Raw genomic sequence first — 13,308 nt, 5'->3', positions numbered from 1 at the left:
CCAGAAGAGGGCATCAGATCTCATTACAGGTGGTTGTGAACCACCATGTGGTTGCTGGGATTTGAACTCAGGACCTTTGGAAGAGCAGTCAGTGCTCTTAACCTCTGAGCTATCTCTCCAGCCCACTGGCTGTTCTTATAGAGGACCCAGGTTTGATTCCTAGTATTCACAAGGTTACAACTATCTGTAACTCCCACACCAGGACATCCAATGCCCTTTTCTGGCTCCCACAGGCACCAGGCATGTACACGGTACACAGCCATGCATGCAAGCAAAACATTCATATGTATAAAATAAAATAACACTTTTTAAAAAATTTAATTAAATTATAAATATAGGTGGACTAGCAGGTGAAACATAAATTTTCATATCACAAAACCTGGTGGCTTATCTGGATGATTTATTAATCTTGTGTGTGTTTGTGTATGGGTTGTGTGTGTTCATGTATATGCATGCTATGTGTTGGCAGGGTGTGTGTGTGTGTGTGTGGTGTGGTGTGGTGTGGTGTGTGTCAGCCTTGAGTGTTGAACACTAGGCTCATCTATTCTTTGTTTGAGACAGGGTCTCATTGGCCTGGATCTTCACCATGTAGGACAGGCTAGTTGATCAGTGAGCTTCCAAGGGTCCATGTCTCTCTACCTCCCAGCTCGCCGTTGCTAGAATCACAAGCCCATGGCTTGCACTTGACATTTTTGTATGGATTCAGGCGATTGAACATAGGTTTTCAAATTTGTGAGATTACCTCCGAGTCCTGTATCACTGATATTAAAGTCCTCTTTTTTTCTGCCTTCAAATGACCATCCTGTTGCTGAGTAACCCCAGACACAGCCTAGACATTCCGTCTTGGGGTTATTGGTGGCTTCTTTGGATCAAAGCCTTGTTGGAGGCAATTTCTCAAGCTATGGGGACAGGAGCACTATAGCGTTACTCGGACCTGTCTTCCCGAAATGATTGCTACCATTCTGGGTTTCTTAGAGCCATTTCCTATGTGTGTGTGGGGGAGGCATTTATTTTTTCAAAGACGAATATTTCCAATTGTGGCAATGGTGAAGGTGAATCTGTAGCGCTTCTGTCCAATTCCCCCCCCCCCCATCTGTATCAAAAAGAAAAGGAAGCAGTGACTCCCTATTTGTTATGGCTGCCAAGAAGCCAGCCTGAGGCTAACTAACTTTGCCTTTGGTAATAGTCTGGGATTTTTCTGAATGCACTTGTCTTCTTCTTCTTCTTCTTCTTCTTCTTCTTCTTCTTCTTCTTCTTCTTCTTCTTCTTCTTCTTCTTCTTCTTCTTCCTCTTCCTCTTCCTCTTCCTCTTCCTCTTCCTCTTCTTCTCCTTCTTTTTTTTGCAACAACTGTTCCTGTAGTCTTGGTTTACGGTTACACTTTTACTTTTGGGTGGCTTTATTTGCCTATCATAAATCCCACTGAACGTATCTTTCTAAGCAATAGCAAGTAGTTTTGGGAGCCAGGTGGTATTGACATAGTCAGAGATTAACACAGCCCAGTAAGGCAAGCTAGCCATGGGTAGGGCAGTCAGCCACTCTGACCACTCAATAACCCTTGCTTATGGAGCCAGAAGAAGAAAGGGCATGTTAAAATACAGCTGAAGTCTACATGCGGGATGCTAAGTGTCATGCGTACTGTGAACCTGGAGTGGGTAGCACCATCCACATACCTGCCCTTGTATTTCTTCATATCCTAGAGCTGTGGTCAACCAAGGGGCTGAGGGCTGAATCGTTTCTTGTCTCTTGTACACAAATAGGGAAATATCACCCGTGGTGTGAGGAACCGCTTAATTAGCATATCTAATGAATAATGAACAGCCTATTTAGCATACCCAAGCATTACATTACCTGTATGACACCTCATGCATGTACAGCTGAGGAAGGTTGTGACACAGCGGTCCCTCGGAAGGGTGGGGCGCCCAGCCTTTACCCTTGCACACACCTGTATATCCCTTTACCTGTATACTCCTTTAGCTGGCCTTTTTTTGGGGTTTTCGAGACCGGGTTTCTCTGTATAGCCCTGGCTGTCTTGGAACTCAATTTGTAGACTAGGCTGGCCTTGAACTCTGCCTGCCCCTGCCTCCCGAGTGCTGGGATTAAAGGCGTGCACTACCACACATAGCTGGCCTTAATTGTTTCATAAGCACTGTTCTTGAGTCTTCACTTCTGTGAATTTCATAATGCACACCTTTGTATAAAATTCTTTAAAGATCATATTTTTCCCCCGACTTGCTCCAGCCCCCTTTGCTCTGGCCTAGTTATTTATTATACATAAGTTCACTGTAGCTATCTTCAGATACCCCAGAAGAGGCCGCCAGATCTCATTACAGTTGTGAGCCACCATGTAGCTGCTAGGATTTGAACTCATGACCTCTGGGAGATCGGTCAGTGCTCTTAACTGCTGAGCCATCTCTCCAGCCCTAGAGATCGTATTTGAGAGCTGGGGAGATGACTTTACAGGTGAAGGCGCTTGCTGAGCAAAGCCTGGTGACTTGAATTTGGTCCCCACAACCCACCTAAAGGTGGAAGGGAGGGATCAGCCCCATAAAGTTGTTCAGACATCCATCCACACATGTGCCATGGCAAGTGTGCCAACCCCCCACCCGTTAATAATAAATACATAAAAATACCTCTGAGAGCTGGGGAGATGGCTTATTTGGATAGCACACATTTGCTGCCCAAATGCGAGGGCATGAATCTGGATCCCCAGAGCACATAAAACTCATCTGGGCATGGCCAACCATTTATAAAACCAGAGCTTGAGTGGTGGAGATGGGATCCTCAAGGCAAGCTGGCTCACTGACCAGAAGGCTTCGTGTTCAGCAAGAGACCCTGTCTCAATAAAGTTAATCATGACAGAGGGAGGTAGCAGTATCAGCCTCCAGCCTGCACACACATAAGTACATGCACACGCGCGCACACACACACACACACACACACGCACACAGAGGCATAAACACACACACCCACTGCATACACATAAGACAGGAAGAAACAACAACCACCTGTCCCCAAGAACAAACCAACCAAGGACAAGCCAACCCAAAACACCTTTAAGGAGTTGTGGAATTACAGTTCTGTTTTCTTTCATTAAGAAATCCTATCTGGCATTAAAAACAAGACAACTTCATGGTTGCCCTTAAAGGTATAATTCTACTTCTTTTTTTCTTTTCATTATTATTTATGTGTGTGTGTGTGTGTGTATGTGTGTATGAACTCACACAGGCACATGTATGTGTTGAGGAGAAAATTGTTTCCCCGTGGGAATCATAGTCTGGTTTTTGCCTCTCAGGCTCCTGACCCCTCCCATCCCCAATGGTTTCCGAAGCTAAAGGAATTTGAGGAGAGAAAACTATAATCTGATCTCAAAGCAGGCTTTGTCCTGATAAATGGCATGCTCAATGGCCACAACCCTTAAAGTCCTTTTGGGTAAATGAATAACTGATCGTATCTGAGAGGCAAACCCAAGTTTACATTCTGACTCTCACAGAATATTCTCACTGTCTCTTCTTACTCCAACTTAACGTGTTTGAAATTGATGAAATATCCTTCCCGGTGCAGGCGCAGCGCCTGTGAGGCTAGGACCGTATATAGCACAGGGGCCCTCTAGGATAAAGAATACAAAACCACCTTACTTTCAAATTTTTTTTACAAAAACATATTATTATATTATTCTATGAACATATGATTATATTATTCTATGAACATACTGCTCATGCTCCTCCCATGTCTGGGGATGGCCCATGCAAGAGAGATGCTGGAAGCTTCGATTAAACTGACTTTGACGTGGCAAGTCCTTTTCTTCAGGGTCAGCGTTGTGGTAACTGTCCACCTATACTAGACGCACACGAACTAGCTACTTGGGCTTACAAACACGGGACATGTTTGTGTGACTGGGGAGGGGGATATACAAATGTAAATATCAGATCACAAGATTTACGTAACATGTTAGCACACATACACACAGGACTTTGATTTAGTTTTGGTTTTTCCGGTTTCTGCTGGGCAGCTGTTTTCCACCAGGTCACACCCAGGCAATGATGTCTTCTGCTCCGGACTGTGAATTGTCTGCCTGCACGAAAATGTTCACTTTAGGGGAGACGTGACCAGAGGGGTATACTTTCGGACAAGCCAGACTCAAATCCTGTTCTCTGAACGGGGCGCGTGTAGAACACAGCTCTGTTCTAGAAGCCGGGTGTGATGGATAGGGGAGGCGGGAAGCCAGGGAATGGGAGACGCACTGACGGGAGTCAGGGCTTGGCTAGTGTGTGTGCATGTTGCATTCCTGGGTTGTTCAGATACTGGTTTGGAGGTCTCCATTGAGGAGGGTCCTCTGGGTCTCCGTGGTCTCATTCAGCCGGGATTTGTCCTGCTTACTGTCGCTCCTCTCCCCATCCTCCGTACCACTCACCTTGACCAAGCAAAGAACATTCTGGAAGCTCTTCTTGAAGTTGTCAGACAAGAAGGCGTACAGGATGGGGTTGGCGCAGCTGTTGGCGTAGGTGAGGATCACCACAAAGTCAAACATGCCTTTCAGGGCTGGGGTGGGACTGATGGCCACAGACACGGAAGAGACGTTGAAGATGTAGAAGGGGAGCCAGCAGAAGATGAAGACAGCCACTACAATGGACACCATGCGGGTCACCTTTTTCTCTGACTTTTTCCTCTTGGATGATCCCACTCGGATTCCAGAGGACTTCACCTTGATGATGATGAACAGGTAGCAGAGACAAATGATGGTCAGGGGCACCAGGAACCCCAGGATGAAGGCGTAGATAATGAAACCTGTGTACCACGCCCCGGATTCGCCTGGCCAGTTGATGGTACAGCTGCTCCTGCCCCACTGGTTGCTCCGGAGGCCGGCGTATATCATGATGGGCAAAATGACGAGCAGAGACACACACCACACAGCCACATTGATCATCTTGGCTGTCCGGGGTCGCCTCCATTTGGCTGACTTAATGGGGTGCACCACGGCCAGGTATCGGTCGATGCTCATGACCGTCAAGCAGAAGATACTGGTGAACTGATTGATACCATCTACGGTCATGACCACCCGGCAGATGGCCTTGCCAAAAGGCCAGTGGACTAGCGCCACCTGCATGGCCAAGAAGGGCAGCCCTAGCATGAAGAGTTCATCTGCAATGGCCAGGTTGAGGATGTAGATGTTGGTGATGGTCTTCATCTTGGCGTAGCGGAGGATGACGTAAATGACCAGCGTGTTGCCACACAGCCCGACGACACACACCACGAAGTAGATGAATGTGAGGACAGCGTTGCTTGTCATGTCGTAGTATGGCTCGGTCTGGTTGGAGCCATTGCTTGGCCCCAGTGAGCCGTTGAGGTCAAATGGAGAGGACACCCATACTTGGCTCCCATTCAACTGCTCAGAGCTCATCTCCATGGCTGCTTTCCACTCTGTTTAGAACCAAGCAGCCTAGAGATCTTCCTCTCGCCTCACACGGCTCTGGGGGCCAAGAGTCTACTGTGACATCTGGGAAAAGAAGCAGAAAAAGTAACCGTCAGTCCCAGGCTACTTAGGCTCCCTCTGTTTCTTGTTCATCTTCTTATTTTCCCATTCCATGCCCCCCAATTTCTCTTTTTTTCATGTATTCATGTGTGCTGCTGCATGGTGTGTGTGTGTTTACATAGGTCTGATAGCCCCACCCTTTTTTTGAGTCATGACTTTTCACCATGTAGCTTGGGCTAGCTGTTCAGCGAGCTGCAGAGATCCACCTGTGTCTGCCTCCCCCACTGCTGTGATTACAGATATGCATCAAATATACCGGCAGTTTTATGTGGTTCTGGAGGTTGAACTCAGGTCTTGTTGCTTCCAAGTCAGGTGCTTTATTGACGGAGCCATCTCCCACTCTCCCTCCCTCCTTCCTTCTTTTCTTTTCCTCCTACATCCCTTCTTCCTCCTTCTCCTCTTCCTCCTCCTCCTCCCCTCTCTCCCTCTCTCCCTTTCCCCTCCTCCTTCTTCCTTGAGCTGAGCTAGCCTGGAGTTCACTATGTAGCCTTAGCTGACTTTCATGCATAGCCCTCCCATGCCTGGGCCTCTGCTGTTTGGAGTTACAGTGAGCTACCATCCCTTGTTCCCCTTCTATGCATTTTTCAATTGAAAAGCAAGTTTTCTTTTTTTTTTTTTTCTGTCTAGCTGCCAGCCCACCTGTTAGCCTGAAGACTTTTTGAGGTCTTTTTTCAATGGTGGGGGAAGGGTTTGAGTTAAACCATCATCCTAGATGACGCACATGTGGCAGACGGCTATGGCTTCAAACACATAGACTTTGACCCCTAAGGAATTGACTGATCCAGACTGGAAAAAGGCAGATCTTGGAGGGTTTCAGCCCCTGTCCCTGGAGGAGTCTGACACCAGCATTTGGGGACCCCAAGAACAACTCTATGCTGGCTTGATGTCTGCCATCATCAGAGACCCCTCCCCCATGGTGGGGAAACTCAAGAAGTTAAAGGGAGAACAAACTTTGGCTCCAGAGTTGAGCCCCACGTGACCCCATGCCCAGCCCTTAACTGCTGTAACTCTCCTTTCTCCTTTGTCAACACAGGGGTGTCATGAAGGTTAAACAAGAGAAAGTATGTGCAAATCCTAGCATTGTGCAGGCTTATAATCAGAACCGTTACCTCCCCCCTCTACTGTCTCATTATCTCTAATTTATTGAAGCCTGCCTACACAGTGAATCAAGTTATAGTCTTCAATATTAAAAGTAAGAGTCTGGCTTTTTTTTTTTTAAATGATGCTTTAGGCCCTCTCCTCTTCCTCCTTCTTCTTTTCCCCCTCTTTCTCTTCTCCTCCTCCTCCTCCTGGTTCTGATTTTGTAACATCAATGTTCTCCATTCTCCACTCCATCTCTGCTTGGGAAGGCTCTCTCCTAAAGAGAGCTCTCTCCTTTTGCCTGCAGTTCTCTGACTTAGGACAAAAAACCCCAGGGAACTAGGGGAGGGATGTAGGCTTTTCATGAATGTCAAAGATGCTTTTATTTATTTATTTATTTATTTATTTATTTATTCATCAAGAATTAAAGTGTTTCTTGGGCTGGAGAGATGGTTAAGAGCTCTGACTACTCTTTTAGAGGTCCTGAGTTCAATTCCCAGCAACCACATGGTGGCTCACAACCATTTGTAATGGGATCCGGTGCCCTCTTCTGGTGTGTCTGAAGAGAACAATGGTGTACTCACATACAATAAATAAATAAATAAATAAATAAATAAATAAATAAATAAAACCTGATGGAGTCTATTCACACCCATTGTCCCCTTCCCCAGGAGGTGAGAATGCTGTCCTCCCTCAGTGGAAACTGAGGCTTAGAGAGTTAAAGTGCTTGGTGGAGTGAGCACTTGGACGAGAACCAGCTGGCCCCAAGTCTTCTGTGACTTTCATCATGTCCCAGCTGATGCTCAGTGGGTCGAAGCTGGTGGCTGGTACCTTAGGCCTTAGTTGGAAGCCACTGGCTCGAGTGACCTCCATGCTGAGAAAATAATGAGAATTCTGTTGGCTTGGCTTAAGATGTGAAGCACCAGGTCAACCCACAATTAAGCTATCTATCACAGTTATAAAATGTGTGTGTGTGTCACTGTCTGTGCTGGGCACCTCCAGCAGCTAATACTTCAATGGGGGGAAAAGAGCACCAAGTCACATGACATGTGAATTGCGTGGAGATGAGCCTATGAATAAAGGATGTGAGCGTCAGGACACAGCCCTTCCCAGGGGGCTTCTCAGGAAGTTAGGGGCTGGGTCTTGTGTGTAGGAAGAGTTAGGTAAGCGTTCAGGGCAGGAGGTCCAGCCAGGGAGAGAAGAACTGGTCAAGGGCCGAAGTGTCCAGCATCTCTAGTTCACGTGCCTGAACACGTTTCATTGAAGCAGAGGGCTTCTCCAAGTGATTGCCTAACACTGGTCGAGGCTGCAGGGACGTTAAAGATGTAGCAAGCAACAGGCAGGTGCGATTGATTCTTGCCCACCTCTGTCTCTGATTCGTTCTCAGGGTCAAGTGATGGCCTGGCTTTTCTTTCTGCAGTACTTTCCTAAGCACATGCTTGGTCAGTGAGGTCTGGGGTTTTTGCATTTGCATTTTGGGGACCCATGGCATTGTGTCTACATTGGGTGAGCAAGCAGAAGCAGGCAGCCATTACAACCAGAAGCCATAAAGAAACTTCTTTTAGTATCCCCAGATTAACTTGGGTTATTTCCCCTGTCTTCCCCCTACCCCCTTCCCATCTTGTCAGTGACTTAATTCTATAGACCCAGAATCCTATTCAGGCTCCCTACAGTGAGACCTCACAGTAAGCATGAACTCATACCATCTATGGACAGTGAGAGGGTACTTCAATGTCTAACTAGGACTGAAGACCTCCCCTGGGCTGTAGAATCCCTGTCTAAAACCCAAAGGAGGAGGAGTGGGGGAGGGGGAGGGGGAGGAGGAGGAAGAGGAGGGGAAAGAGGAAGACAGAGGTGGGACAAGGCGGGATGTGGTTCTTCAGCCCTCACTGTGCAGAACCAGAATGAATGGCGGGGGTCAAGGGAGGGGCGTGGAGGGGGGTGTCACCTTTCTCTGAAATGGGCTGAGACACATCTCCACTTTGGGGAGGGAAGTCTGGGAAGGTGGGTGGAGGTCATATGCTGGGAACCCCATGTCTGAGGAAGACATGAGCTTAGAACCTAGGCACCCTATGTAACAAGCTCAAGACCTCCAAGTGGCGTCTTTTCCTTTTCCGATCATCTCACTGCAAGTGAATTGCAAACGCCACCGGGCGATACTTGTTGAATTGTGCTTAAATTAAATGCACTGGGAAGTCAGGTTCTCTGCTTTGCTGTTAAATACTGGCCTGTGGCTTGGTGGGTGGCTTCCCCTGGCTCCGATGGAAAGAAGGGTTTCCACTCAGGAACCCCCTCTTTCCTTCCCACAGACTGCTCCGCAACTAGAGGAGGGAGAGGGGGGTTTAGTTTCCTTCCAACATCTTTCTGTTGTGAGCCCTCAAGACCTCCCCACCTCCAAGCCTGCCAGACGCCTACACACACACACACACACACACACACACACACACCTCCAAGAATCTGAGGTTGGAACTTGACTAGGCACTTGCAGTAGCCCTGTGTAGCCCACCAGAGTGCCGCCCCTCGCCATTGGGGCGAAGGTGGATAAGCGAGGCTCAGGACGACGGAGTTAGTGTGAGAAAAATATTTAAGGTCATAACTCGCTGACCCTGGAAGCAACGTGTTCCCTAAGGGATCTTTACCGTTTCTAGGCAGACTAGGGGAGAGTGGATTGCGGTGCCTGCAATGTCCAGCTTCGAAACGCAGAGGGGACTGAGGTGCCAGGGGCAGCTAGGAGCGCTGACAGTCGCTTGGGGACCTGACCATTCAGTAGCTGGTTCTCTCCAATCTAGACAGATTCTCTGCCTGAGGGCGGCGGGTGTGTGTGTGTGTGGGAGGAGGGGGGGGGGGACCTGACCGCAGACGAATCTGGGCTGCTTCCCCATCGGGCGATAAAGAGCCCTGAAGAATCTGCTTTCCTTCTTTTTCGGTGGCGTCCCCATCACCTGTCCCTCCCTAACTTAGGTCTCAGAGTGTGGACCCTGTGGTGGCACTTGGCATGTCCCTTCTCCTTTAGCTGGTCTTGCTTTCCTCGGACCAGGGCTGTTTCGCAGGTGGCTAGGAAACAAGTTGTCCCCATCGGACTCGCAGGACACACGCCACCGTACTTGGGCATTGGCTTTGAGAACAAATCCGTCCCGGAACACACTACCTTTCCACCTCAGACACCACGATATGCATCTTTCATCCACCTGTCACCTCCAAAGGCACAAAAGCAGAGAATTTGCGCGCCGGGACCAACGTGCAGGTCGCCGGGATCGGCGGTCTATCCCCAGAACAGATGCATGCAAGTGCCCAAAGTGTGCTTGTCCCTCCCTCCATCTCACGGTGACACACGCATATGCACACAGGCACCCCTCACCTTGCTTTTCCTCGAGCACTCGCTTCCCTGTGTTCTCTAGCACCCAGAAGCTGTCCTTTACCCAGCTGGGCGTCCAGGAGCACAGCAGGCTTAGCGGGTGTTTGGTGCTCAGCAGTGGCTCCCGGGCTCCCAGCTTCCTTGGCTGGCTCCTGCTGGCCCTTCTGGCGTCTGAGAGAGCTTGCCCGGGCCCCGAGAGAGCTAGCCTGGCCTGTAGATCATTGACGTCCAGCCGCGGACTGGTGCTCCAGGCGCCGGTGGCCTCGCGAGCGCGCCGCTGGCTGCGCCGCTAGCAGTGGCCCGGGCGGGTGGCAGCCCCTGGGCACACTTCCCCACGCCCCCGCCCGTGACGTCACGGCAGCTTGGCTCCGCCTGCCGGGTCCTGTTGGACCCGGTGAGCAGAGTGGAGAAAACCTGCGGGTGGCCCAGGATAAGACAGCAGACCTTGATGCAGTTGGATGGTGAAGCGATGTCAGTGTCTCCAATGAGGACTCCTCCCTATGAGGGCGCGCGTGGCTTTCTTTCCGATTTCAGAGACTCGGTCCGGTTTTACCCAACAAATTCCAGGCAGCTGGTGTGGCGACTTGGGTGACCTAGACTAGCTCCGGGACCTTTAAGACGTCTTCTCAAGTTTGCAAAGCCGTGCCTACCACGGTCCAGTCCCGGGAACAGGGCACAGGTTGCAGAGTCAGGCTAAGGGCAGAGGAAAAAGGGGTGACAGCAGCAAGCGGGTCTCCCGTGCAGGCGCCTGCAGGTGTGCGTGCGCGGGGCACCTGGCTTCAGTTCCCGCAGCCAGCAGGCTCCGCGGGCTCCACCGCTTTCCCAACTGGAGGCCCCGGGCCATGCAGTCTCCTCTAGCTTTAATTGTCAGTCACTGCTTGCTGGTCTGACCCAGCCCCAGCCCAACCGTTCCGCCTACGCGCGCTGTGGCGCTCTGCGGGAGCAAGGAGGGACTCGCAAGAAGTGGGAGATGTGTCGCATCAAGTTGCAGCTATTTATTTTTTGACTGTGATGATTCAGCCGATGTTCCAATAGTTTAATAAGTCATAATCAATCCTGTAGCCTCCCTTCCTTCACCTCTTAACCCTTCCTGAGAGAGAGAGAGAGAGAGAGAGAGAGAGAGAGAGAGAGAGAGAGGCAGAGACAGCGAGTGCACCCGGGTGGTTTCTAGAACATGGAAAATCAGAAAACAAACCCTGATTAGCTTTCTCTGTGGGTCCTGATGCAACCATCCTGTTTTTGATCTGCTTGAGGGTTCATCTGGGAAAAGCATAAATCCAGAAGTTGTGTGTGTGTGTGTGTGGTGAGTTTTGACAGGGAGCCAGGCAGCAGGTAAAAGCAGCCCGGAATTCTTGTAAGTCAGAGTGGTACCATCTCTATGAGATGTGTGGACTCTGTGGACTTGACGGAGATTGAAGTAGTGGTTGTCAGGTCCTAGTGTTGTGTGGGTTAGCTTGTCTTTAGTTTTTTTTTTTTTTTTGGTTTTTTGAGACAGGGTTTCTCTTGTGTAGCCCTGGCTGTCCTGGCACTCACTCTGTAGACCAGGCTGGCCTCGAACTCAGAAATCCGCCTGCCTCTGCCTCCCGAGTGCTGTGATTAAAGGCGGGCGCCACCTCACCCAGCGTCTTTAGTTTTTTATGGGCAGGGTTGAAGGGCTGAATAGTGCAGCTCTCAGAACGAGGGGAGTGGCCCTGGGGGAAAGAAAAGGCCCTGAGTGAGCTCCGGCCTCCTCCTCCCAGAGACACAGTTGTTACAATGCCGATTGCCCCCTCTAGTTAAAAACTCTTCCAGGAACAGAGAAGAATGAAGAGCCAGGAAGTGTCCATTCTGAGTTCGGATCTCTTCATGTGACCTTGTAAAAGTTCTTCACCTGTTGCTGCACAGTTTGTGTATTGTCTAGCAAAATAACTCATTCAAAAACAGGAACCCCTGGTTCTCAGTGGTTCCTTCTCTCATACACAAGGTGACCCCCAGGGGGCAGTGTACAGGTTTTTTTGGTTTCTGTACTTTTGGTTCCATATCAACACCACCAGCAAAAAAGCAGGCTGCTCTTATCAGCTAAATAATCCTTTCCCAAACAACGTGGGGATCATTTCTGTATGCTCTTAACATGCTGAGCACACACAATAAAATCCACCCTCCGTGCACTTGGGAAGTCTTCCCCCAGCCCTCTCAGAGTCAGGTCTGCCAGGCTCAGCCCCAATGGATAGATGAAACCAGGGCATGCCTATCTCTTTTGCAGCTGGGCCCCGTGAGATCTGAACACTTTGACCTTGACAGCAGGAAAGGTCATCTAGAACAATTATTGATTTTGTCCGGTCCGGTTGTGTGCCTCTCTCCCCTCCCCCCACCTGTGAATGCCTCCATAGAGCTCTGAGATCACCTTTGGCTTCGCTGTACGGCCCCTCCAGCCTCCAGGTTTGAGTTCCCATTCCTGGTTTGACAATACCCTGCCCTTTTGACACCCACCCAGCAATCTGCCGCAGGCCGGTCCTTCCTCAACAGCTCCTTTAGTAACTAAGTAAGGAGACCTTGAACCAGAAAAATAACACGGGTTGCAAAAGAGATAACCTCCTCACTGGCTTGCTTGGCATCTTTTTTTTTTTAAGATTTATTTATTTATTTTTATGTATGTGAGTACACTGCAGCTGTCTTCAGACACACCAGAAGAGGGCATCCAATCCCATTACAGATGGTTGAGAGCTGCTTGTTTGCTGGGAATTGAATTCAGGATCTCTGGAAGAGCAGTCAGTGCTCTTAACCACTGAGCCATCCCTCCAGCCCCTTGCTTGGTATCTTTAAGCCAATGAAACAAACACCTCTTCATTTTTGCACTTACCAGAGGGACGCTAGGTGGCAGGAAATGAAGAACGGTAATGGCCTGGGAGTTCAGCAGACAACGGACCGGGAACTCTCAAGTAGGTCATTCTGTCTGGTCGCTTAGAGGCTTTATCAACTAAATGGAGAGCAATTGTTCCTCTGCTGTCCATTTGGTGGAAGCAAATGTTACAGTTTAGCTTATGGTGGAAGCGGTTTAGGGGTGAGGCATAGGAGAAATGGACTGATTGGTGGTGTTGGATGGCAGACCAGGCAACTGGCACAGGGTCTGTCGTCTGCACATGTGACATTTCTATGGACAGAGAAAGAGCAAGGCCCCCTAAGCTGCAGCATGTCAAATGTGGGGTGCTTTGGAACTCACTGTGTAGTTCAGGCTGGCCTCAAACATGTGATGATCCTCGACTCCTGCCTCTGCCTCTGCCTCTGCCTCTGCCTCTGCCTCTGCCTCTGCCTCTGCCTCTGCCTCTGCCTCTGCCTCTGCCTCTGCCTCTGCCTCTGCCTCTG

General features: G+C 49.5%; 2 protein-coding genes across 4 annotated transcripts in view; one reads left to right on the top strand and one right to left on the bottom strand.

Annotated features, from left to right (window-relative positions):
• The window catches only part of Slc39a11 (solute carrier family 39 member 11), a 405,882-nt gene that overhangs the window by 21,193 nt on the left and 371,381 nt on the right, over positions 1–13,308 (top strand). The gene's annotated exons all lie outside the window — the stretch shown is intronic.
• On the bottom strand, positions 3,710–10,381 carry Sstr2 (somatostatin receptor 2). The gene is made up of 2 exons (XM_021175798.2): positions 9,970–10,381; positions 3,710–5,495 (listed from the first exon to the last, which is right to left on the bottom strand). Exon 2 carries the CDS (start codon positions 5,403–5,405, stop codon positions 4,296–4,298), a length of 1,110 nt encoding a protein of 369 aa, XP_021031457.1. The 5' UTR covers positions 5,406–5,495; positions 9,970–10,381; the 3' UTR covers positions 3,710–4,295.

The sequence above is a fragment of the Mus caroli genome, chromosome 11 (assembly GCF_900094665.2).
Source record: "Mus caroli chromosome 11, CAROLI_EIJ_v1.1, whole genome shotgun sequence".
NCBI classification, from domain to species: domain Eukaryota; kingdom Metazoa; phylum Chordata; class Mammalia; order Rodentia; family Muridae; genus Mus; species Mus caroli.
This window is presented reverse-complemented; position numbering and strand designations above follow the sequence as displayed.